General features: G+C 45.2%; 1 protein-coding gene across 2 annotated transcripts in view; it reads right to left on the reverse strand.

The window, feature by feature from the left end:
• Positions 1-2,240: 2,240 nt before the first annotated feature.
• Positions 2,241-25,192, reverse strand: part of PEPD (peptidase D) — a 143,398-nt gene continuing 120,446 nt past the window's right edge. The window contains exons 13-15 of one of the 2 annotated variants that reach the window (XM_040075573.1): positions 22,919-23,103; positions 11,940-12,131; positions 2,241-4,038 (exon numbers count right to left, since the gene is read on the reverse strand). In XM_040075573.1, coding sequence (XP_039931507.1) covers positions 3,889-4,038; positions 11,940-12,131; positions 22,919-23,103 — 527 coding nt within the window. In that variant the 3' untranslated portion in view covers positions 2,241-3,888. The remainder of the gene's footprint in view (positions 4,039-11,939; positions 12,132-22,918; positions 23,104-25,192) is intronic. The other variant, XM_040075574.1, reaches the window with a different exon arrangement.

Genomic DNA, 25,192 nt, shown 5'->3' on the forward strand with positions numbered 1-25,192 from the left:
GACAGTGGGATCCCTGCCCCTGGGGACAGCGGGATCCCTGCCCCTGGGGACAGAGGGATCCTTGGCCCTGGGGACAGCGGGATCCCTGCCCCTGGGGACAGCGGGACCCTTCGCCCTTGGGGACAGCGGGATCCCTGCCCCTGGGGACAGTGGGACGGGGCTCCTTGTCCTTGGGGACAGCGGGACCCTTCGCCCTTGGGGACAGCGGGATCCCTGCCCTTGGGGACAGCAGGACGGGGCTCCTTGTCCTTGGGGACAGTGGGATCCTTGTCCTTGGGGACAGTGGGATCCTTGCCCTTGGGGACAGTGGGATCGGGATCTTGCCCTTGGGGACAGCAGGCCCTGGCCTTGGGGACAGCAGGACAGGGATCTTTGGCCTTGGGGACAGCAGGACAGCAAGTCCTGCCCTTGGGGACAGATCCTTCACCTTGGCTGGCACTGGGACAACGACCCCTGGCCTTGGGGACGGTGATCCGTGGCCTTTGGGAGAGCAGGACAGCGGGCCCTGCCCTTGGGGACAGCAGGACACAGATCCCTGTCCTCGACAGGCACCAGGACAATGATCCTTGGCCTTGGCTGGCACCAGGACAAGGCCTGGGAGGAGCACGGGCTCTGTGCAGCACCTCACTGCCGTGACTGTAAGCAATCAAAGTTTTTAAAATGCACCCTCGGTGAGAGGCTGGTTGCAAGAAAAGGCTCAGGCTTATTCTCAGCCCCCACCTGCCAAAGTAATTCCAAGGAGCAAAGGCCGTTTCCCCCAAGGTGAAGCAGCCCAGGCTGTGTCACAGCAGAGTACCTCCATCTCACCCCTCTGCTGCAAGGCACAGAAAATTTCAGTGTCAACCTATAAAAGTTAGATTTTCCTTTCGACACATTATTCTGAACTCCAGTGTGACAGAATCCAGTGCCTGTCAGTACACAAGGAGTTACAGCACCGCACATTCCACCAGGATTCCCATTTTCTCGCTGTACCGCCAAGGGAAGGGGTCTGCTGTAGCCTCCAGGACACTGGGAGGCTGCACCCCTGGAACCACTCCTGTAGCTGCAGCAGGGAAATTGGCAGGTAATTTCAGAGTGCACCCAACCCCAGGGAGCTGAAGCAATTTGCTGCAGCAATTTACATGCATCATTTCAGAAGTGCTCAGACGTTTGTAAACACACGAATTTGCGCAGCGTAAGACACATTCTGGTACTTCGGTGCCAACTCTGTTTGAGTCTGTGTGTGCCAAGGGGACAAGGCATTTGGGAAAACATGACAGTAAGAGTACAAAATATCTTGATGTAGTAAAAAGAAAAATTGCCATAACCTGTACTTTCACTCCATTAATACACTTTAAGTTATTAAACACCACTTTTTAAAGTATTAATGTCACTTTGCCTTTTTAAAAAAGGTTTATTCCCCCTCCCCAAGTGAGGAAAAAAGGTCTAATTCACTTTTTGCTCAAGTGGATAAAAATGATCATAATTACAGAACTAACTTCTGGAACGAAGGATGAAATTTATATTCGCCAAGTTCGTGGGCCTGACGATGAAGGAAAATGGGAGAGGGTGCCCCATCCCATCCCATCCCATCCCATCCCATCCCATCCCAAACGCATCCCCGGGTACGGGCGGCGCTCCCGGGCCTGCGGCGGGTCCGTGTGCCGCCACGCCCAGAGCAGAACCGGTTCTGCCTCCCGCGCTGCCCGACCTGTTCTGCAGCAGAGCTCGGCTCCTGCCACATCCATCACAGGCACGCAAGGCCGAGGAACTACGCTGGCTGAGTTGAAACAGTTCCAAAGCTCTCCTTTTTTCAAAATCTGTGAAGTGTTACTATAAAATAGGAACGAACTGCTGCCGAAGCCAAGCAGCAGCAGGTTTCGGAGTGCCCAAAGCAGCGAGCCGTCCCCTGGGTGTGTTCGGAGCCTGCAGCGGGAAAACACTTGGCTGTGGAGGGAACGGGGCTGAGGCCACGAGCACTGTTTTGCACTGAAGAAAACCGAGTTTTGGGGGCAGATGAGTTCAGAACAATGCCAGTATAGTTTCTGTGTTCTCATATCTGCAAGTACCAAAGCAAAGCCCGATGTCCTTGGGCAGCTGCTATGTTCCAGAGGTGGAAGATTCCAGTCACCACAGCAGGAACTTCAATGCAGCAGCACAAAGAAGCTGATCTCACACATCTATTCCTGAAAAAACTGTTGCCCTTCAAAGTCAAGAATTCCTGCACTTGCCTGCTACAAACAATGTCAAGAAACCTCTAAAAAATGTAAATAGACTTATTTATTAATTGAGTGAGTCCTCTGGATTGTTTCACAATGTTTCTTTGGTCTCCCACATGAAGTTTCCTACACAGCAAGGGATCACCAAGCTCTTGGGAATAAAGAGCAGGTTCTTGTCACACAGAGCAACCCACTGAGCAAAAAGAGCTCTCCTAGAGCAAAGCAAATGATTTTTAAGGAAATTATTCCAGGTCTAAACCCATTCCTGGGGGGGCACAAAGGCAGCAGCAGTGGTTTCTGACCCCACCCAAGCCCATGTGAGACAGGGCACTTGCAGGAGCTCACGGTCGATCCCACCACCCACGTGTTATGGCCTGGTGTGAGCAACAGAACTGAGCTGCTCACACCAAGATGCTGAGATATCAACTCAGCCCATCCCTGCAGTGGGACAATCCTCACCTGGCAGGCAGTGAGATCCAGGAAAACCCCGATGCTCTGCTGTGGCTTCAGCTACCCCCAGCACAGCATGGGGATGTTCTGAAGTGGTTTGCAGTCAAACTGCAACAGAATCTGAATACTGAACAGGAGTTTTGATGTGTATGTAGAGTGAGAAAGATTATTTTTATGTAGTTACCAGCACCTAGTGCTATTTTATGATGCAAGAAATCTATTTATTATCCTGCAAGCTGATGAATACCTACAGTAAAGAAAAGCTTCTCTTAGTAATTTAAATCTTGCATGAGTGGAGAGAACAGTCATTTTGTGACCAATAATATATTTGTAAGGTATCCAAATAAAATTTATATAATTGCATTCTGAACTAACACTGAACAGTTAAACACAACTCTATCATGCTGCACAGCATATGCTGCTGAATGACCACAAGCCTTGCAGCAAAGATATTACCTTCTTTCAACTTTTAAGGGCCACAAACACCATAGCAATCGATGTTTTTAAGGAGCTAATAGATGAACAAATCTAAGGAGCACAGGCTGTGTATGAAGGATCAGTACAGCCACTATCCAGAGCAGAAAACTGACTAGCAAAGGATCAACATTTACAGAACACCAATTGGTAGTAGGGTCAGATAAAGAAGCAGAAACTGGAGCAGAAAAGCATAATGACCACAAAGTTGTGAACATAAATGATGCCAAGGTGAATTTTAATAAAAATTTGATTCTGCTTGCTGGATGGATACAGTTCCATATGAAAAATATGTGTCATTATGTCCACTGAGAACAACTGATTTTTATTTCTGTTTTTCACAGCACTTGTGATGAAATTTAAAAAAGGACTTAAGAGTATTACAACTGCTCATAGCTTTCAGATCTGGTATTTTAATCCATTTGGTATTTTAATCTATTTGGTATTTTAGAGTATTTTAGAATGAAATCATCAAAATTCAGATTTAATTGCAAGATACATCTGAGCTGAGACCTGACAGAAGTATAACCCCACTGATAAGGCAGCAGGGCTATTTAGCTGCCACTCGGTCACGTAAACTGCTGATTCCAAGCAGCAGTTGAGTTACCTGGGCCTTCTACATTCATTCTTAATGCAGGAATTTTTCCAGCTGATAGCCTGCCTGCCTCTCTTGACATTAAGAATTGGATGCATTTTATTTTATATGCTGCAGCATTAAATCAGAATGAGGACTGATTAGTTGAGGCAATAAGTGTCATCCTGAAGTTTACTGCTTTTGGCCGGAGAGGCAGTCAAATGATTTGGCCCTGCTCTGGCCTTCTGCCATGAAAGCCTCTATTTCTTCCACAGTCCGTGGGACACACGTGAGCAGCTCCATCCCGGTGGCTGTCACCGCGATGTCGTCCTCGATCCGCACCTGCACAGGGAACACAGGGTTACCAGGGATTCCAGATGGGCTTGAGAAGCGCGTCAGGCTGCAGCAGCGGCCAGGGCACGAGGCGCTGCAGCAGCGGCCAGGCACAGCATCACACTGCGAGCAGGAATCGCAGTCAGCACCTCGGCACGGGGCTCTGGGGGCCTCGGTTCCCCTTGGGCCACCGGCCCCTGCCACCCTCCTGGGATCACACAAGCTTCGTGGTGACCCCTGGTGCGTGGTGGTCCCTCGGGTGCCTCTGCTGCACTGGCTACATCAAGGGCAGGCTGAGCAAGGTGCTGCAACAGCGAGTTCACGCTTCGTCATTCCACGGGGCCGGTGAATCTCAATCCCTGACAGCAGGAGCCGTAAAAAGAACATCCTTCTCTGGATTTGCCTCCGGCCTTCTTAGCTCCTGATGCCCACAGTGTCTGCCCCCAAAGCTGTCCTGCTGCTGAGCTGAAACTCAGGTAGCTTCTCTTTGTACCTAAAACTTTTTTCTAAACACAATAAACTTTCAAAGTGAAGCTTCGAACATTAAATATCTTGTAGTTGATATGCCAAACACCAAATTTTGAGCCGCTGAGAAAGTCCTAAGAAGGTCAGACATTTATTTTAAAATACAATCACTAAATTTCAAATCACAGAAGGAAAAAGTAGATCCTCTCAGTTTTTCAACTCTTGCTGTTAAAATGAAAAGTGTGCTCCATTTCTGTTTGTCTCTGATCTCTTCTTACCAGTTAATGTGCCTACACAGTCATTCCCGCTATCTTATCAGAAAAATGTTGCTAAATTGCTAAGCTGCAATAAAAGCAATTTTAGTAAGGTGCAAATCCAAAAGAACACAAACCCTGGGTACTCCCACCTTACAATTGCTTTAATTGTTTCTGACCTCTTGACATTTTCAACTAAAAATAAAGCTGGTTAACATTTGTACTTCTGATTGCAAAATAATCCATTTGTTCAAACAAAATGAGTCATCCAGTCCTTATTAAACCCTTTAATGATATCTTTGCCAGATTATTTCTTTTACTTGGTATCAAGTTAAGTGTATTATAAAGCAGAATTAAATAAACAAACTCCACTGAGTTTACACATTTATTTTGGACAGCTGTAAATTTGAAAGCTGTGAGGCTCTGTATGCTCAGCGTGTCTGAAAGGCTGGTGCTTTGCTGCAAAAGAGATCAGCAACAAATAAAATGACTCTGCACTTGAACAGATTTTACCAGGAGGGGCTTTTTGATTCATTGCTTCAAATTTGACTGCTGAGCAGAACATAACCCAAGGATTCAGCAGGAGGGTTCCAATGCATCCAAAGGCAAATCCTGCCGTGTGCCTGTCCTGATGGGTCTCAGGCCTGGGCAGAGCTGGCCTGGCTGGACCAGGCCTTGCAAAAAACCTGATGGTACCAGGCAAACCCTGCAGAAGTGCCAGAATCCAGGGACAGACCTGGTAAAATGGTAAAAGCCAAAGCATCACATTGGCAAGCCCAGCCAGTGTAAATGGAACTGGGCACAGCAATGGTGTGGAAAGTAAAAATGTCAGTGCAAAAGTAAGTCTGAGAGCAGAGGGAAGGCCAGCCAAAGCTAGAACTGACTCTGCCTACAGAAGAGCCTTTTCCCAAGCACTGCCAGCTTCACAAACCTCCCCCTGCTTGAGCTGAAATTCCCCGGCAACAGCGATGTATCAGCCACAATTCATCTGCTTAACCAGTAACATTAGCAAAAAAGCAAGAAAAATGGTTTGTGTTTTCTAGTTCAGTGTTTCATGCCTTCACCAATACCTCTGCACTCTTTGGGAGGATGGACTGACTTAGAGCAGATGAAAGTTAGACTGTAGTGGGGAAGAACACGTGGGGCAAGGAATCTGTCCATGCCGTTCTCTATCCAGGCTGTAAGAGAAAATCAGGGCGGGGAAGGAGCTGGGAAACAGTTAAGAGTGATGAAAGGACCAGGGAAAGGAAGGTATAGTGAGGTGAGACAGGATTGACAAATAATGGACAACGAAAGCTGGGGCTGGCCTAGGAGTCCAGCTAGGGAGATCCTAGTGGAGGTGAGAAGTGAGACATCCTGAATGAGGAGAGCACACAGGGGCTGGAGCTGCCAAAGGCAGAGAACTGAGAGCGACCAAGTGGAGGAAGATGAGTGCCACGCCCAGAGACTCCTTGTATAGGAGGAGCATTGTTAGGACATCACACAATCGATCCACAGCTGTGATCTGCTGTGAAAAGTGGGAGAGCCAGTGCTGTCACATCAGCCTGCTCAGCATCAGCACCTCCAAATGCTCTTTGGGATGTGGATGGAGGCACACAGAACCACTCCCTAGGAACACACCACTTCTTTCCCCAGAATCTAACCCTTCCTCTACTGGATGAATCTCACCTGAAATGCATGTTTGCCACAAGAGAGAGTTTCCCATTTGCAGCGCATAGTTCTTCCTTTGCCCAAAAGCAACATGAGTGCAAAGGAACAGGCTCTCAAGGGGAAGGAAACGGTTTTGTTTGCTCCTTTCCTTCACACCCTCCACACTTCACCATGAGTGTAAAGTCAGCAGCAAGAAGCAGCTTCAGAGGACCTGCAAAACCTTCCCCACAGGAGACCCTGTCATTTGGTCTTGTCTCCTGTCCAAATGGATAAAAGATGCTGGATCTGCCTGGCAAGGCTCACTGGCTTGGGACTGCCTTTCCCAGAGGGGGACAGTGGTTATGAAACTTGCTCTCAGAGCTGTCCCTGTTTGCAGGCTCTTTGTTCATTAGTACTGCCTGCTTCAGGGCTACAGAGTGGTTTGGAGTTGAGCACTGAACTGAGGCTCACTGCACCCCCAGCTTTCTGGGTGCTCTGCAAAAACCTAGGGGAGGCTTTACTTTTTGGTGTGAAATGGCAAACTTCACAAAACAACTCCTGTAAAGATGCAGCGGCCAGGAATGCCAGGACTGCTCCAAAAATGCCTTTTTCTTACCAAGGGCAGTGGCATGATCTGTCTAGATAGATTGCACAACTGCCTAACACCAGCAGCAGGCCATCATGTGGCTCGACTCAATGGTCCCAACTGTGCCCCAAAGCAGGGCCGTGGGGCACAGCCAAGGAGAGCACAGGAGTTAAATGCCAGGGCTGCTGTCAGCTCTGTACAGCCTCGCACTTTGTCCTGACTTACTGATACAGCCACGCTCCCCAGAGCCTCCTGTGCTACCTTCCAAGGGAAATGAGGTTAAAGCACGGATTCATTTCTTTTGGACGCTAATACATATACAAGGTTTTTGACAATCAAGAAACTATTTTGGCTAATTAAATAATCCAGATTTGCACGATGACAGATCCCAGATGTCAAAAGAGGCAACTGGTGAAATGTCCCCCCTTTTATTTTTTTTACATCTATTGATCATTTCTTTGATTATGGCTGTGGAAAGCAGCAACACTATGGCTGCAAGACCTCAGAGTGAGACACTTGCCTGGCAGTGATGACAGGACGTGGCCACACATGGGACCATCCAAAGCAGAGGAGCACACGTGGGGCTGCAGGACCCGTGTTCCTACAGCTGGTGTCTTACAGAGGCAGCTGTGTGCAGCCAAGTGAACTTATTTCAACTCAGCCATTACCAGTAATTTTTAACAGAGCGAACTTATCACGAGCAGAGTTGGACTTCTGTATCTCAGAGGGACTGGTTAGGAAGCAGAGCTGCTACATCAAACCCGGGGTGCAGGGCTGGGGAAGGCACCGACCTGCTGTTGCACACAGTGGCTATGCCAAGGTGTTTTCTGCAGGGCCCACAGGCTCTGTGCTCAGTGAATCTCATCCCATGCTGTAGCCTTCCTGGCACAAGCAGGTTTCATTCACAACCAAGTCCTCATGTCAAGAAAAGCTTTATTTTAAATGCCCACATTTAAATGTTCACACTTTAATAGAAGAGGATCAATATTAGTAGGGTGAGGCCATGTACTTTTATTACATTAACTGATCCAGATGAAAAAAAGGCCTCAGGTGCCCAGTCCCTTCATCTAGGCTCTAAAAGAAGCATCAAACTACAGGTTAGAAACAGCTGGTTTTACTTTAACCTAATCATGTTAATTAGACAAGGGTTAAAGAGGGCTCATAAGCAGCAGTAGGTTTTGGGTTGCCTACACCTATCACTTTCCTTGGAAGAATTTTAAAGGAAGTTAACTATGTACATTGTGACAAGTGCTTTCCTATGAAAACTTTTGAAGAAATGCTGTGTAGCACTGTTTCTGTGATACAATAAGCAATGCTAAAAAGTAGATGAGCATAATGTTTATTGCCTAGTAAACAATTTCATTTTACAATGCAAATTCACCATAGACTCAGAAACAAGAGTCTAATCTTCTGAAAAATAAAAAGCAAGACAGAGACAACTATATGGCTCTCTGAACCGAAGGCAGAAGCAGTTAAGTATTTTGCTCTTTATTTGGTTTAGCATTTATTCTGAGTAAGGGAAGTACTATTGTTTCGAAAAATATTGTAATATTAGCAGATCTTCAAGTTCCTGAGCTTTGCAAATCTGTTTAATTTTTAAATGAGAAAAATCTATAAATGAAAGTAATTTACATTTAGCATTTAACACCCATCTATCTTTCAGCATTTTCTCTAAGTTGCATAGTTTTCAGATATTAAGTCTAGCGCTAGTTCTACAAATCCTAGGGAAAAATAAACCCCAAACAGAGACTGAATGTGTAAGGCCAAAAAAAGCCCCCCAAAACCCTGAATGGCTTTACTGTGTCTTTGAGAAAACATCATATGAACTGCATGAATCAGTAATCAGCTTATGAAGAATGGAAATGTCAAACCCTAAAGGGCAGCATTTGGAGTCAGCATTTCCCCTTCCCCGAGGATTCAGCTGCTTTTCCTGAGCAATGCATACAAGCATATGCACATCCCTCTGTTTGCACATCTGTGTTTGTTCAGGAGCGTGTGGGGCAGAGTCCAGGCGGAGCAAAGGTGCCCCGGGCCGGGCGCCGTGCCAGCGTCCAGCAGCGGCCCTCGTCCCACGGGATTTACGACCTCGGTAAACTGGACCTTGGTTTTGCAGATGGAGGACTGAGGTACATGTGACTGAAACGTCCCAAAACTGGCCCAGGAAGTCTGTGAAGGACTGAACTCAACAGCTGTCAAGTAAAGAGCGTAGGGCTTCAGCCAGGGCGACTGTCCTGGGCGCTGCTGGCTCTCCTGCGGAGGGATCCGCACCAGAGCCAGAGGAGGTAAAAAGCCCCCATGAGGAGGTCCCTGAGCAGCAGTGACAGCCACAGAGGCTGTGCCTGAGGCGTGCAGGAGGCTGGGCTGGGGCTGGACCTGTCCCAGCAGCGCAGGCAGCCACGCAAACCTCGTGCTGACTCTTCCTCCCTGCTCCTGCAGCTTCTGCAGCTCTTCGTGGCTAACTCCAGGCAGCACAAATTACAATACCTGGCTACAGTCTTGCCCTTCCTGGCACACTACGTGAGCTTTGCTTCTCAGTGCAGAGACTTTCAGTCAAGAAAATTATCCAAAGCCCAAAAAAAGACATGAATCCAAGGTGAATTTATTAAAAATCCACAAATTCCCTGTGCGGACAGACTTAGAATTACAGTGCTGTTACTTCAGTGAATGTAAGTTCGTTTATGAAGTGAATTACACTAAACCAAATTAAGAACATTTTAATTAGTGCTGAGCTCCGCAGAGGGAAATGGACAACTTATTTCCCTTTGTAGAATGTATTTTACTTTTACATTTAAAGGCAGATTGGACTGGCTGTAGTGGACTCTTCAGCTAGAACTGACACCAGTACTAGCCCCTGTACTATTAATATTTATCAGTAAAAACTCTGGGCTTTACAGGATCTTTTTTAATCCCATAGAAAGTTCTCTGGAATTCTTTTGTGAAAAATACTCACTCACTCTGGATAAACTAGAATGAAACATCTTGTTCATAACTAAGCGCTCTACACAGCACAAATTGAATCTTCTGTTTATGCAGAATCAAGTCAGAATGGTAAAGATGGAAAAGCTTATTTTGATTGCATTATAATTCAGCTTTTGTGAAGAATTCAGAAATATTCAGATGTATTCCAGTTTCAGATTTTATTTTCATTCTTCTCCTGGACAAAATCAAGTCACAACATCTGGCTCAGGGTATGTGTGTATTATTATTTTTTCTCTCTAAGTAAAATGTATTGTTCACAGGGGGATCAGAGATTTAGATTTTTGCTCAATCCCTTTTGGGCTGCCCCTTCTTTTAGCGAAGTTTGTTGGCTAGCTCTCCTTACAAGTCATCATTACAGGAAGCTGAGCAAAAATGAGGGAACAAAGTTTGCTTGAAATCTCTGGAACAAAAGTGCCTGATCCAGCAACTTCTTACCGAGCTGGAGATGCCATACTGTCCCTTCTATTCTGTGCCCCCACAGGCAGCAGGTGAGCCACAGGCACGCCTCAGGCTGCAGAAACGGACTGGGCATTCCCAGCCATTTGGGAAAAATCTAGGCTTTGCTGAGCAAGTTCTGGGAAAGCTCACCAGGAATCAATTCAAACACTCCCACAGTGTTTACAAGGGTAACGAAGACAGTTAAACCTGTTACCTTTGCAGTCTCAAGCTGCACAAGCACAGCACAGTGTTCTTTTAAAATACATTTCAGCATGTGGTGTCACACAGCATGTGCTCACCGTTAAAAATGCAGAATTAGCTGCCTTTTGTTCACCAGTACCTCGGTTGTCTGGCTGGCAAATCTTGATAAAGAAACAACACAGAGACAGATAATGTCCCAGATCTCAGCAGTGAATTAAACACCAGCAAGGGTAAAGTCCCGTGTCTCTTAATAAGGCTGCACCCACATCATGGGTGGCTGCCCTTGAGCCTGGTTGGCTCACATGACTGGGGAGAGCACACACAACTTTTCTGTCAGGGCTGGCGGTTCCAAGGCAGCTCCGACCAAAGTGCTACAGTAATCACCCTCTCAAGGCTGGGGTACGGTGATAAATCAGTCAACGGCAGCAGCAGACGACTCCTAATGAGTGACTTTTCACAGCAGAAAATCACCGCCACTGCCAGCCACTGCTCCTCTACTGAGACTTAGCAGAGCCACGGGGAGGATGGGGCATGGCAGCTGCCTGCTCTATCTCCTCTGTGCAGGAATACAGAAGCTCACAGAACAATGTGGCACCCTTCAAATGCTTGCCCTGCTGAAATACAAACCCACTGGAAGCACTGCAACTGCTGAATGCTTTGGGAGGGTGGTGGTTTGAACGGGAAACGTGCCCTGGACTGTATGCACAAACAAGGCCCCTCTACTTGGCCAGCAGCTGCTGCATGGCAGCGATTGCCCACATCACCTCCACCTCCCCTGGCCAGTCCTGCTCATGCTGCTGCCTGAGCCTGGCACACTGAGCACGGGTGCTCTGGAACCCCATCCTTCTGGTAAACGGGGAAGGCTCCCCCAAGAAACAAGTTTCATGCTGTTCTGTCGATAATCCTGTAAGAGCAATTATTGCTGTTTTCATCTACTGCCTCCCCAACCTAAACAGCATCAGGCTCTTCTGCCCTGGCAGGAAGCACAGGACTGTGCTGCTGTCAAGGAAGCCAACTCTGGACTACAGAACTCAGTCTCATATTTCATAACATACATGTTTCACACATTAGACAAAACACCTACCTGGCAAGCCACCGTACGATGCTGGCAGAGGATATTTCAGTCAATGGGAAAACACGGGTATATCATTAATCACTAGTACAAAACCACTTACAAAAATTAGAATAACCCCCCCCAGTTTGTCTGCAGAGTCAAACGGTCCAAATGACTCAAGGTGATGCTTTAGGAACAGCCCCGTGTGCAAATCATCCCAACTCCCAGAAGACTTCTCAGATACGCAGAAAGGGCGAACAAAGAGAAAACCAATCAATAGGAACATCTGCGAGGAACGACTCACCCCGCCGAATCCTCTGAAGCGCTGCAGGACGCTGCTGTTGATGAAGCAGGACTGTGCAGGGTCCTGCAGGGCCTGCTCCAGGAGGTGCTCGATGAAGTAGATGCCCGGCTCGATGGTGAGCACCATGCCCTGCTGCAGGCGGCGCGCGGTGCGCAGGCTGCGCAGCCCCGGCTCGTCGATGCGCTCCACGCCCTGCGCGACACACAGCCTTCTCACCAAGGAAATACATGCAGGACCTTAGAGCGAGCCCTCCCACGCTGACTGCTCCGTCAGACGCATAAATATAAAAAGGAATCATAAAGCACTGAAACTCAGCTAGGCAATTGCCTCCCTCCCGTCAGTCCTCATTCAGCTTTCCCATAGAGCGATGACCAGTTTTCAACTCAACCCCCCGACTGTTTTTTGCACCACAGAAATCACGGCTTTAGATATGATTGGTACTGTTACTCTCTGCCTTGGGAGAAATACTGCACTACGAGCAAAAATGATTGTTTGCGCTGGTCCTTGCTCTACCCTCCCTTGCAAAGTATGGCATGGTAAGCGACATGCAGATCTCGAAATGCCCCTGCCACGTCATGGCTGGAACAGCTGAACTATGCAGCAGAGAACAATTTCTCCAAGGATATGCAAACACTTATTCTCACCAAATGTTATTAAAATTACACATTTATGATCTTGATTCGGGAGCAATGAGTCTACACATGACCTCATAAAAGCAGCCCATTTAAACTAAACTTTTGTCAGATTCAGACTTTCAGGCAACATGGTGCTGATGGGTATTATTAAAAGTTAAGTCAAAACAAGTCTGAACTAGCAAAACATTCTCTTCATCCCAAAAGCTGGTAAAATAAAATTATGTATGAGGACGTGCTTAGTCAAGGAATTAGAAACACTGCAAAGACTAGTTCCAGATATTAACTTTCTTCCCCCCAAATGTGCCAGGTACTGCAATATCACAATATCAGAATAAATATATCTCAACCCCATTAGCTTTTTGAAAACTCTTTGCAACTGCAGCAAAATTTTCCCAACAAATTATCATAATGACCCTTGAACAGCCCACAGGTCCACCAGCTTGCAGTGCACACACACTCTGCTCATGAAACCTTTTCTGCTTTAGCCAGCGAGTCAGAGGTTAACATGTCTGGAGACCACGGCATTATTTATCTGCTCTCCACCTGGCTTTCCTCTATCTTGCTTCTGGCCAAAGCCACGGTACTTTCCCTTGCCAGCAGAAGGAGCAAGGGCTGTCAGCATCACTATCAGCATGACCAGTATCACAAGGATGAAAGTTCCCCTTTCTCCCAGACAAATCCTGCCCAGCAGCACCCCCGATGCTGGGGCACCGTGTCCAGGCACAGCCGAGCTCCCCTGGTTCTGCCAGGCCAGTGCAGGGGGATGGAGGGGGCACACCCTGCTCATTACCCATGTTTTTATCCTACCGAATCATTCCCACTTCAGCGTGGACACAGGCCTGCAGGATTGTTTGCTCCTGAGCTCCACTTCCAGTTCAGAGAAAGCCCATTTTACACAAATACTGCTCCGCAGCAGCCCCTCCGCAGTGTCTGCTTTATTCTCACTGGTCACCCAAGCAATGCTGGCATTGCTTTTGTTCCCTCTGCAGAGCTTGTTCTGCTCCAATGTACAGCATCTTACCACAGCCAAGGTCTCTAGAGCTCAGCAGCCTGGACATTTGGATGTAGGTTTGCCCCTTCTGACTGTGTGTTCATTATGTTTTATGTCATATGTTTGATTTGGACTTTGCAGAGCCCTATATATTACACCAAAATAAGAAAACATGGTTTTGTTCTAGGAGCCTAGGAGCCTAGGAAACAAGAATACTGTGATATTTAGCAAGGCATTTTGAATTTGTATTCTTATCAAAATTCAAAGAAAATCAATATATTTCTAAACTTGAAACAATAACTGCACTGAAATGGAGCCATTTTTTTTCTCTCATACCGCCCCTTGGGGTTTGGCATTTCACACATTCATTGTAATGTGTAAAGGAAATGAGGGCATCCAATCTTGTGGATTAATCTCTCCATGAGCTGTAAACAATTAGATTAGTGTCTGGACCTTTTGGTGCCTGGCCAACTATCTATCGGCTACTTTACAACAAACAATCCATATTTGGCTTTTAAGTACACTTCTCAATTCTCCTTGTAAATGTCTTTTCCGAGGCAGTCAATCCAAGACAGATGCTAGAAAGACAAATGCAGAGCGAGGAAAACAATCGCAAGCATCCTCTGAAGGCAGCCCTGGCACAGCATCCGTATTTTTTTGCCTTTACTTAAAATAAATGGTGTTTAACATCAGGTGTGTCAGTAAAGCCTCCACAGCCCCCTTTATTTACCTGTGTACAGCTGCTAAAGCAACGTAGGCATTTTGTCTAGACTGCCTGCAGTCTGATCCTGCTTTTAGTTCTCCCTTCAAGAAGGTAACAACAACTCAGGAACAAGACCCAAGACACACATTTGGCTATGTCTCTCAGCAATGCAGGGAGACTCCCCGAGGCACCTGAATACTGCTGCTTACCCAAAAGTAAAATTTGAACTTTTCTGGAAGGAATTTGCAAGGTCTTTTTGCTATTCCCCCCATCCTATCTCAGTCCTGGGTTGTGCTTCTTCTCCAGGTCTTTGGATTGTGCAGGTACTGATGCAGCTCCATCCCTGCCATGAAAGCGGCTCTTCAAAGGAAGGATAACTGCTCAGCTTTTCAAAGCTGGACAAAGCAGGACAGCAGTGGGTGGGCTTGTCCCCTTTAACAGGGACTAGCAGGGTGCTCACCAGGAGATGGATGTGTGAAATGGCTGAAGAGAGGCAGGTTCTGGCTATGGCTTGTATGTGGCCACTCACACTTTGAGCAGAGGACAGCCCCAACCTGGTTTGCTGCGAGGCTGAAGGACAAAATGAGCTGGCACAGGAAATAAGCAGAGAGGGGCCAGTGACCAAGCTGGGTAGATGACAAAACACCTTCTTTTGAGAACAGTGCTGGATTAAAACACCCCTCAGACTCCCAAGTGACATTTGATCTCTGGCCCTCATGACCACCTTGGTAGCCACCACACCCATCAGGTCCAGGGGCTGGCAGCCCTCAGACTGCTGTGGTTGTTTATGAAAAGTAGGACAAACTGAGGACTCCTTTTAATGACTGAAACACCACGATCCCCAAACAGAAGATGACAGGTCTGAAACAAGACTTGCCATTTTTCATCAAGTCGAACTCTCCCGGGAGCAAAGCCCAACAGGGCAACCTCACACTGTCATCCATCAGTAGGAGTCTCCTGCCATAAGTGGATTTCCTTTTTTGTGAGGAGGAACCTTCCCTGCATCTTGCAGCTAAACAACTCAAGCTTTGTTGTCAACAGTGACCATGATGTTGCTTTGCAGTCAGATGAAACGAAGAGTGAAAATGTGAGTGGTGGTACAGCAGCGGTGTGGGTACCTGTTTCTATCTACCACCATTATATCCTGGAGGCCTGGCCACTGAGCAGGACCCTTGCCACAGTGCTGCACAGAGGGAGTATAAGCTGATAATTTGCTCCCAAAAAGTGAACAATTCTAGAAAATATGAATGTTTAGGCATCTAAAAAGACTTTCAGTTATATTCTGTGAAAACTAAATTTTGAATAACTGTTTATTCTCCGGTATATTGCAACAACAGACTACATCTCAAATTGTTTTCTAAGACTGACTTTATTTGGAGGTTCTGCTCACATTTTAAGATTGAGACACTCCTCCCCCAGTAAGCATAGATGTATGACACTGTCATTTGTGACTGTACTCCCGCCAAGAACATTGGATTCCAATTAATGGTTCATCTAAGGTAACAATTTCCAGCATGGCTAGGCAATAAGGACTGTCAAGGGAAAAAGAGAATTATTTTGTAAACTGATTTTATTACTATGTAAGCAAAATAAAAGTTCAAATCAAGTGTACAGTAATACAAAATATTACTATTTTTGGAATAAGCAGGGAATTAGGAAGTATGCGGATCTGCCTATTTCCCAGAAAGGGGCTGTGGAGGACTAGAATTTGCAATATCCCCAGAATATCCCAGTATAAAGATGAACTACTGCTTGCTCCTAAGCAACTCAATGGTTAATACGTTGCTTTTTCCAGGGAAGAACTCCACTGTGAATCATGCTGGATCTTGTTCCACAGGCACTGCCTACCAGGCAGAGCAATCAGCAGCAGAGACAGCTCCAGGCCCACTTGGTCCTGATCCTGCCTTCATTTTTGGATCACAACAGAAGAAAACCACAGGTGATGCCCTTGTGCTGGCTGGTCCTCAGCATTAGCTAGGGATGCACAAGTGCAGGGAGATACAAGGGCACCCTACCCACCCAAAGCAGGGGCTGCAGGTTGGCATCACCCCAAAGTTTCCTCAAGCCAGCGATGGCAGCAAACCCCAGCCATGGCAAGAGAGCACCTGAGGTACTCACATGCAAGCACCGAGCTGTAGGAAAAGACTCACTCGTGACACAAGCTAGTTTCACGTTCTCTCTTCCAGCTAAATCATCACAGAACTTTTTGGAGCCTGACAGACTATCCCAGTTGGAACACACCCAGGACAGTGAAGTCCTAACCACTTTACCAAGCTAAGTGCAGTCAAGTATTTAAATTAATCAGAATATCAACATTACATTTAGATAATACGAAATGAGCACCAAAGCGAAATCTCAGCTCTTTTACTCTTCCCCATTCTCCCACTGCATATATCTAACTTCTAATTAGCTCCTTTAATATAAAAAGAACGGAGCTCTGTGCAGCTAGGAAAATAAAAGTCTCAAATTCCATTTCACGTGTCTCCTGGTCCCTTCTCTCTAAGCCCTTGTTTCACTTGCTGAGTGTTACTAATGAAGATTAGTTTATTCAATCCATCCTGCTTTTCCCCAGCAGCCCGAGCTGCCTGGAGTCACCTGAAGGAAGAGCTGTCAGTCCTGCCTTTGAAATCAGCAGCAGGTTACAGGAGAATGTGCCCCAAGCACCGCGTATCACTCGTGGCACTTGCAAATCAAAGCTTCCACTTCTGCAGGAGAATCTAATTACCACTGGAGCTTTTGGGACACAGCTCAAAGTTAATATTGGGGGAATAGAGCACACATGATGTTTAACTGGCTATTTTTCTTGAAGAGTTTTTCTTCTTTTTCTAAGTATTAACTGTGGCATCGGGTTTAAGTTACCTAATAACTTTCCTGTTATTGCAGGGAATGAGGAAAAATCATCTGCCACTTATTTGAGGCATTGCTGCCTCATGGTTCAGCTGGGGCTGAATTTCAATCCATCACTACAGCACGGTTCTGAGCAGAAATAGAATTTTTGCTTCCTGATCCTCTGATGTTACCAAGCTCCGGTGCTATCATAATGGAAATAACAAAACATATGGACTGTATTTTTCCTCTTTTCTTAGAACCTAAGTTTGAGAAAGAAAGAGATGGCAAATAGTAAAAATCACCAAATTGACAACTACAGAATTAACCTGGAAGATGAGGAGAATATTTAGAAGAAATTTTTAAGAATTTTGTGAGAAATGAGAGAAAGAATTGTAAAAGCTACCAACAACACTGTTTTAAAATTAAACCAATGACAAGCATAATTTAAAATCTAATGAACAAGTTTCTAGTGACACACAGAAAGCAGACTTTAAAGTCTTAATTTAAAGTCTTCATTTAAAGTTTTAAATGAAAGGGCTTTTTCTTTTGCGATCTTTAGATACCATTAGTGAAAACTGTATAGCAAAATACCCAAAGTGTATTAATGATATCAATGATTTACTTTTTTCATGTAACTGAAAGCAGAGCTCTACTGTTTTGTTTTTTTCTCTCCTACTGCAGCTAGAATGAATTGTTCAAAAACACACAAGCTCCATTAGTTGCTGTTAAAATACCAGAAATATTTGGACAATAAATATCCAGATAAAAACTCTGTTAGCACAAAGTCTTTTGCAGCAAACTTCAGTAAGTCGAAGAAACATAAGCGAGTATCTCCATTTAAAAAAAAAAAAAAATTAATCAAACTAATGAAACCCAAAGCAAGCAGCTAAAAACCTCAAGTCCTTAGCACCTTCTCTGTCAGCAGAGGGGAACTCTGGGGTGCGACAGGGCATGTCTGCATCAGGGCACTGCACCGACCCAGCACTGAGCTCTGCTCAATCTCAGGTCCCACAAACACCCCGGCTCCAGCATCTGTCCTCACAGGGAAACGCTGCTGGGAGCTGAGCACAGCTCTGCACATGATAACACAGCAGGGTGAGATCTCTTAGCCTAACTCTGGGCGGGGTTGAACCCCTAGGCTGACTCTGGGAGGGCTTCAAACCCCACAGAAGAGTCCTGGGCTGCAGGAACTCTCCTGCTGGTGCTCAGCCCAGCAGGTGACAGTAAGCACTCTGGATTTCAGTGCTGCTCTGCATGCAGAGGCAGTTTTCACTCATCTGTTTCCCTCCTGCATGCTGCCTGCTCAGTGGCTGTATGTATGCTTTTGCTATGCAGGAATTAAAAAAAAAACAAACAACAAAACCGTACAAAACCCCCAAACAAACAAACAAACAAACAACCTCATGGGGGTCCCATTAAGCAGAAGCAGTGAGTTTTTGCTCCTAATCTTTTCTCAAGGTATATAATTGCTTGCAAGAACAAAACCAGAAATTAAAAATAATGAAAAGCCCTTTTACTCTTTGTAAAGTAAAGGCACTATAAGTGCCTTCCATACAGGTTGTTTCATGTTTGCAGGGCCTGGGTAACCAAAGCTGGAGCGAGGCTTTGCAAGGTTATGGCAAGTGAAGCAATTTGCACCACCAGGGCCCTACATAACAGCTTTAGGCTTCTTGGTAAATTCACTTCATCCTCTGATTCTTAAAGGAAAAAACATTAATGCACCATTTGCAATGCTAACCACAAAAAAAAAAAAAAAGAGAAAACTTCTGCTTCAGCATAAAGTCAGATACATAAGGAAAACAGTTTTTGCCAGAACAGGATTATTGCTGTATTCTCCAGTACGTTTGGTGACTTCAACTCCCAGTCAGCTCCTAGTCAGTCATCTGGGATCTGGGAGCAAGCTTTCTGTTAAAGCCAGACACAAACACAGCTTGTGCACAGCAGAGATGTTCCCCAAGCACGCACAGTGATGGAAGGATCTGGTAACTCCAAAACAGATCTCCAAACTTAATTTGTGATTCAGAACAGCAACAAAAGGATCGGCTTTTCATGAGACTGGAATTAAAAATTTAAACTAAGGTAGATCTTATAATTTTAAAAAACAAAAAGAAATTAAACTCTTAATTCATAAGATGCGAAAATCACAGTAGTTATTAACCTAACTTAAATTAACCGCCTTATTATTATAGAAAGTCATCAAATGTACTTAGCATTCTTTAGAGCCTTATAGTCAATTATTATAGCATGAAATTGAATCAACTCAGGCATCTAGAGACACAGAACCTAGATTTGAATGAAAACTTCAGCCTCATCTACCTCAGGGCCTGAAAATTTGGGGCCACCTACCACATCTTCTTCACTGCAAACAGGCACAAACCCTCATTTATATCCCGTATCGAATTTACCCAGAAACAACTGAGGGAATGCGAGCAAACCGTCTCCATGATTGAATTTTACAGCAGAAGCGAAGCCCGGTGGGGTTTTCACCCTTTGAAGCGAGCTCTGTCTGACTGAGGGCCACATCTTCTGCAGTGATTAGTACCACTGGGGCTGGATTTCCAGAGCTGCAGTCAGCCCCTCGGAAGGAGCGGGTGGGTTTTCAAAGCAGCGCTCGCTTTCCCGCAGGAGCCGCGCTCCCCGGGGAGCTCCTGCCTGCTCAGCCCTCCTGGAAACCAGCACCTTTCCTTGTGGCCTCCGCCGGGAACACTCGCACCGCTGTCAACGTGCTTGTCCTGAAATAAGGTTGCCAAGGCACGTTCTTACTGGCCAAAAGCGATTATTCTTTATCACAAAGCAAAAAATAGCAAGGGAAATGCGATATTTTCTAATATCCCCGAGTATGCTTTGAAGAAAATCTGCAAGCGTTTACAGCATTTGTTATAGAAGAAGAAAGTGCTTGTTCAATGCCGCATGTGAAAGCAGCTTACTGGAAAAGATGAAAACTTATTATTGCCAATTTTGAAAAAAGAAATCTTTGGCTACCAATGAATAACTAATCTAAGCTAACAATGTCTGGAAATAGTTTTTTTGGAACGCACGAAACTTTCTGACGGATAAAAATTAGGAAATTAACATTTATTGTATTATTTCAAATGCAACTGTTTACACTTGAGGAAAATAATGGAATAATATCCACTTGGAAAGTTTTTATTTTTAAAAAACCGTTTGTAATACTCCCAGAAATTCCCTTGGCCAAAAGCAAAGAAGTTGCTTTTTAACCAGCTAGAAAAAAGAACACGATACTATGGGCATGGGCTCAGCGTACAATAAACACCAAAATGGCTTTATAAAATTTTTTGTGAAGATCTCACTGGCTGGTAAACATTTAAAACACACCACAAATCACTCCAGAGTGTTCTAGATGTCTTCAAAATGTGCTTTTTCATGAGACAATGAGGCATGGATAATAAGCCTTCTCCCACGTAACGCACACACGTCCCACGCTCGCAGGAAAGGTGCTCAGCTGCTCGTGCTCAGATGGCCTTGGGCAGCACCACATCCCTGCATCCTTCCACGGCTCCCCTTCCCAGGAGGACTACAAGCCCAGGGAAGGCTGATGCAGCCCAGCTCCCTGACAGGCTCCTGGTGTGTCCTTCCCACACCCAGGCACCTCTGCTTTGGGCAGAGAGAAGGGAAGGGTCTACCAGAGGTGAAATTAATGCTGCACAGAGTTTAAAGGGGCTGCTCTTCTGCAGAACCCAGAATTCATACTTTTTTAAAGTAAGGTGGTGCCATATACCCATCTATGTGCACTTTTATATGCAAAAGCAGAACACTAGCTATTTGTGAGCTTTCATACATGCTTCGTATTCAAGGAGTTTGCTGTTTAGGATTAGACGTTGAAAGTAAATTGGCCATGCAAACATTCTTCATGTAAGAACGCAGTTGCATGCCAACACAAACAAATAATTTTAGTATTTGCAGGTATAAAATTCTGCATAGAACTCTAGCTTTTTTACGTGCAATAAGTACAAAACTGGAAAGCCTAACTCATTTGACAATACAGTCCCTATATTAATTTTTATCCGTAACAGGCTGCTCTTTCGAAATTGTGGATAGATCAGTTTGCTTTCAAAAAATGACCCTTAAATTATATAATAACAATTATAAACTCAGTCATATGAAAACAAAAACTATTGCCAAAACGTTATTCCATAGCTTGTATGCCATACTACTGCAATCTGCTGAGAGACGGAAGGTGTACAGGGTCCATTGCTCCAGACTCACAAAATCAGTTCTAGAATTCTCCCTTGACAGTAAGGTACTTGCTTGAACCTCAAGGAATACAGTTTTTAGGCAAAACCAAGAAGGGTATATTGCACTCAGAATTCTTCTCACTTGTTCCTAAAATTTAGTTACCTCTTTATCAAGTCTTGAACACATGTTCCTGTTTTTTAAGTCCATCAAATTCAGAGAGGTTATTCACAACACAAGTGAAAACAATCTAAGCAAATCCATGCAAGAGAATGGTCCTGGATTTTAAAGTTTATGAATTTTCCAAGTAACCACAGTCCTTGTACTTTGCTGAGTGTCTCTATTTGTACACAGAGAGAATGCATTTCAAAGGGACAAGCATCCATCCTTTATGTATCAGCTAGTGCAGAAACCTTAAAATCAGAATAGGACTGCTTCTGATTTTTGTTTCATTTTTATTACATGTAAGTTTATTAGCTGATGCTAATACATCATTATCACAATAATGTATCTCAATTATAATTATAATTATATTGTGAATGTACTAAGTATCCTCAAATATTTTACTGTAGTATACTGTTTCTCCTCTTCCTGTAAAACTGAACCAGCCATAGCAGCTGTTAGGTAGCCCGGTCACCCAACAAGAAAAAACACCAAAATATGCTTAAACCTCACCTATAAAGTTCCTAGTTTCTTTTACAGATTCTTGCAAAAGAACAGCTTACATATGAGAGGAGACAAATGATCCATTTTTGTACCATACTACTGAAAATCCTTAAACAGTTAGCCTCAAATAACCACAGCTTAACACAAACAAGATCCTTTTGAAATCTTTCTGAGGCTGCTGTAAACTTTCTTTGTTCAAACCTTAAGTACAATTTGCCGTAGAGATTTTATTCTTTTAGTTATCATTGCAGACCTACTGCTGTTAACTGGTTACAGAATTTTACCTATTCTGCTCTCAGATCACAGCCATGAATCACCAAATTAATTCAAGGAAAAAGACAATCATTCTGTGTTTCCTGCAGAAACTCAAAATACAAGAGGTCATGCTTTCACATTTGCAAAGACTTGATGGACTTTTTCTTTCTGCTCTCACTCCAGGACAGCACATCTACAGCAGTGCCCGTGCTGACACTGGACATCAAAGCTCAGGACAGGGCTCTGAGCACTGTTTCCATAGGACACAGCCACTGGGATTTACTGCCCAGCTACAGCAGGGGGCTGCTGCAGCTGCCCCACATCTGGAATGGAGCAGGTGAATCTTGCCAATACAGGACTCAGGTAGCCTGGGATGCTCTGCCACAGCACAGGGCGTGGGTGATACCTGTCGGAGCAGCGGCTCACCAAGGAACAACACGATGTGCAAAGAGATTGGACAGATTAAGAATGCCCAAAGAGCACCAGGGACTTCCTCCCATAAACAATTTCTGTTTCAACGAACTAATAGATTTCCTTAGCGTAAGCTGCATAAAATACTACATCTCAAAAAAAGGGAGACACTCAAATGCACATCTGCTCTACCTCTGAGAAGATGCAATTGGGTTACCACACATAAAGCACGAGCAACGCCGATTGAACCGAGGGGGTTAATCTGCAGGGAAATTGAGCATGGACAAGCACTAACCTCTGGGTAGCCTCCAACATCGTGCACGTCGATTCCAAGTAGGTGTCCAAGTCCGTGTGGCATAAATATTGCACCCAGATGAACCTTCACCATGTCATCTACATTGCCTTTCAGAATGCCAATTCTAGTCAGCTCCTCCAGATGGACTCTGTCAGCCAGACGGTGCATGTCAGGCCAGGAGACCCCTGAGAGAGCAGAAACAGGCAGCTGAGTGAACTATTGCTAAAAGGTTTTTAACAGCTTTCAAAAAACAGATGTAACACGTGTGCCCTTTGTTTATATAAAAAACAAAGGTGGAAAGAGCAACTTCATTTTCACAAAAACACTTTAAACAAGAAAAAACTATTTTGTCCGGGAAGCACAGAAACCCACAAACGAGAGAAACAGCAGCACCTTTAATCCACACCCATATGAAAATCTGTGAATACAATGTATCTAAGCATGTCCACAGAGATGGAAATGCATCCACGAGTCTCCTATAAGAATGTGAGCTGTAGATTGCAGTAATTTAAAATGCAGAGCACAGACCATTGCTATCCTATTATTTTCAAGAATGACCATACCCACTTAGAACATCTGACACGGACACTACTTTTCTACGTACACTGAAGATTTAAAGCCCACATCTTTCTGGCAAAGACACTCTCCAGAAATTAATGATTCCCTTGTGTTAATGGGCTGTATAAAACACAACTCCTCTAATACATGTACTGAAACAGCATTACAAAATACTGTTGTTTGACTAGAGACAGAGTGCCAGGATACATTAGGTTGCTATTATTTTGGTATAGGATACAATTTTGTTTGACAAACTGCTGGGGAGAGGAGGGAGGAAGAAAGCAGCTCTTTTGTTAGTAACAAAGTACTGTCCTAATTAGTTCACCATGGCATTGAGTCATCATCAACAGAGCAGCAGTTGCAGAGTCAAGACAACTAGGGCTAAGGTACACTTGAAGAATATTTTCCTTGTTCAATTCTGGCATGATTAAACAAATAAGAAACGAACAATTTTTAAGGCTGAACTCCCACCAAGTTCCATTTGCTTTAATCCAGTTAAACATGCAGCTCCAGGGTCTCATGAACAGAAATGTCACATCTTAATTATATTATCACTTGTCACTGAAAGTACCGAGGCTTCAAAGACCGAAATAAAACCATGCTATGGGAGTGCTTGGACAAAGCACTCAGCTGTCTGTTACGGCTCTGATAGAAAGATCAGAATCAAACTGAGCAGTGAGAGGGTGCACTGGGCTGTGCATCCTCTCACAAACCGATGCACCTTCACACTGCCATGGGCACTGGCTGGGAAACAGCTCAGTGTGTCATCAAGGAGCACCAGATCAGCCAGGATCCAACCTGAGACCAGCCAATATCCAACCTGCAGCACCACATCAGCCAGGATCCAACCTGCAGCACCAGACCAGCCAGGATCCAACCTGCAGCACCAGATCAGCCAGGATCCAACCTGCAGCACCAGATCAGCCAGGATCCAACCTGAGACCAGCCAATATCCAACCTGCAGCACCACATCAGCCAGGATCCAACCTGCAGCACCAGACCAGCCAGGATCCAACCTGAGACCAGCCAGGATCCAACCTGAGACCAGCCAGGATCCAACCTGCAGCACCAGATCAGCCAGGATCTAGCCTGAAGCACCAGACCAGCCAAGATCCAACCTGAGACCAGCCAGGATCCAACCTGAGACCAGCCAAGATCCAACCTGCAGCACCAGATCAGCCAGGATCCAACCTGAGACCAGCCAGGATCCAACCTGCAGCACCAGATCAGCCAGGATCCAACCTGCAGCACCACAGCAGCCAGGACCCAACCTGCAGCACCAGATCAGCCAGGACCCAAGCTGCAGCCTGCTGCACACAGCCCTCCATCTGCCAAGCAAGGCCACAAGGCAGAGGACAACCCCTCGGTTGCCTCTTCCTCACAGAAGCCAACGGTGCCCGAATGAGTGATGTTCACCCACAAAATGTGTGCAGTCTTCCTGCTCAAAATGTCCTATTTTTATGGTTTCTCGACTTTAAAAAGGAATTTTGATTTTTCATTCAATACGAACCAATACAACTATAAGCAGTTGTTCTTTGACAACTGTTCAACATATTCTGTGATTATTTATCTTTCTGAATATTGATTGCATTGCAATTTTCACTTCTCTAGATTCACCTGTGTTTCACAGCTCTCTCACATTAGGCTCCACTCTATTGAATGATAAATTGAAATCACTACAACCCATCACATCAATATTACACATATCACGCTAAA

The sequence above is a fragment of the Hirundo rustica genome, chromosome 11 (genome assembly GCF_015227805.2).
Source record: "Hirundo rustica isolate bHirRus1 chromosome 11, bHirRus1.pri.v3, whole genome shotgun sequence".
In the NCBI taxonomy this organism is placed as follows: Eukaryota; Metazoa; Chordata; class Aves; order Passeriformes; family Hirundinidae; genus Hirundo; species Hirundo rustica.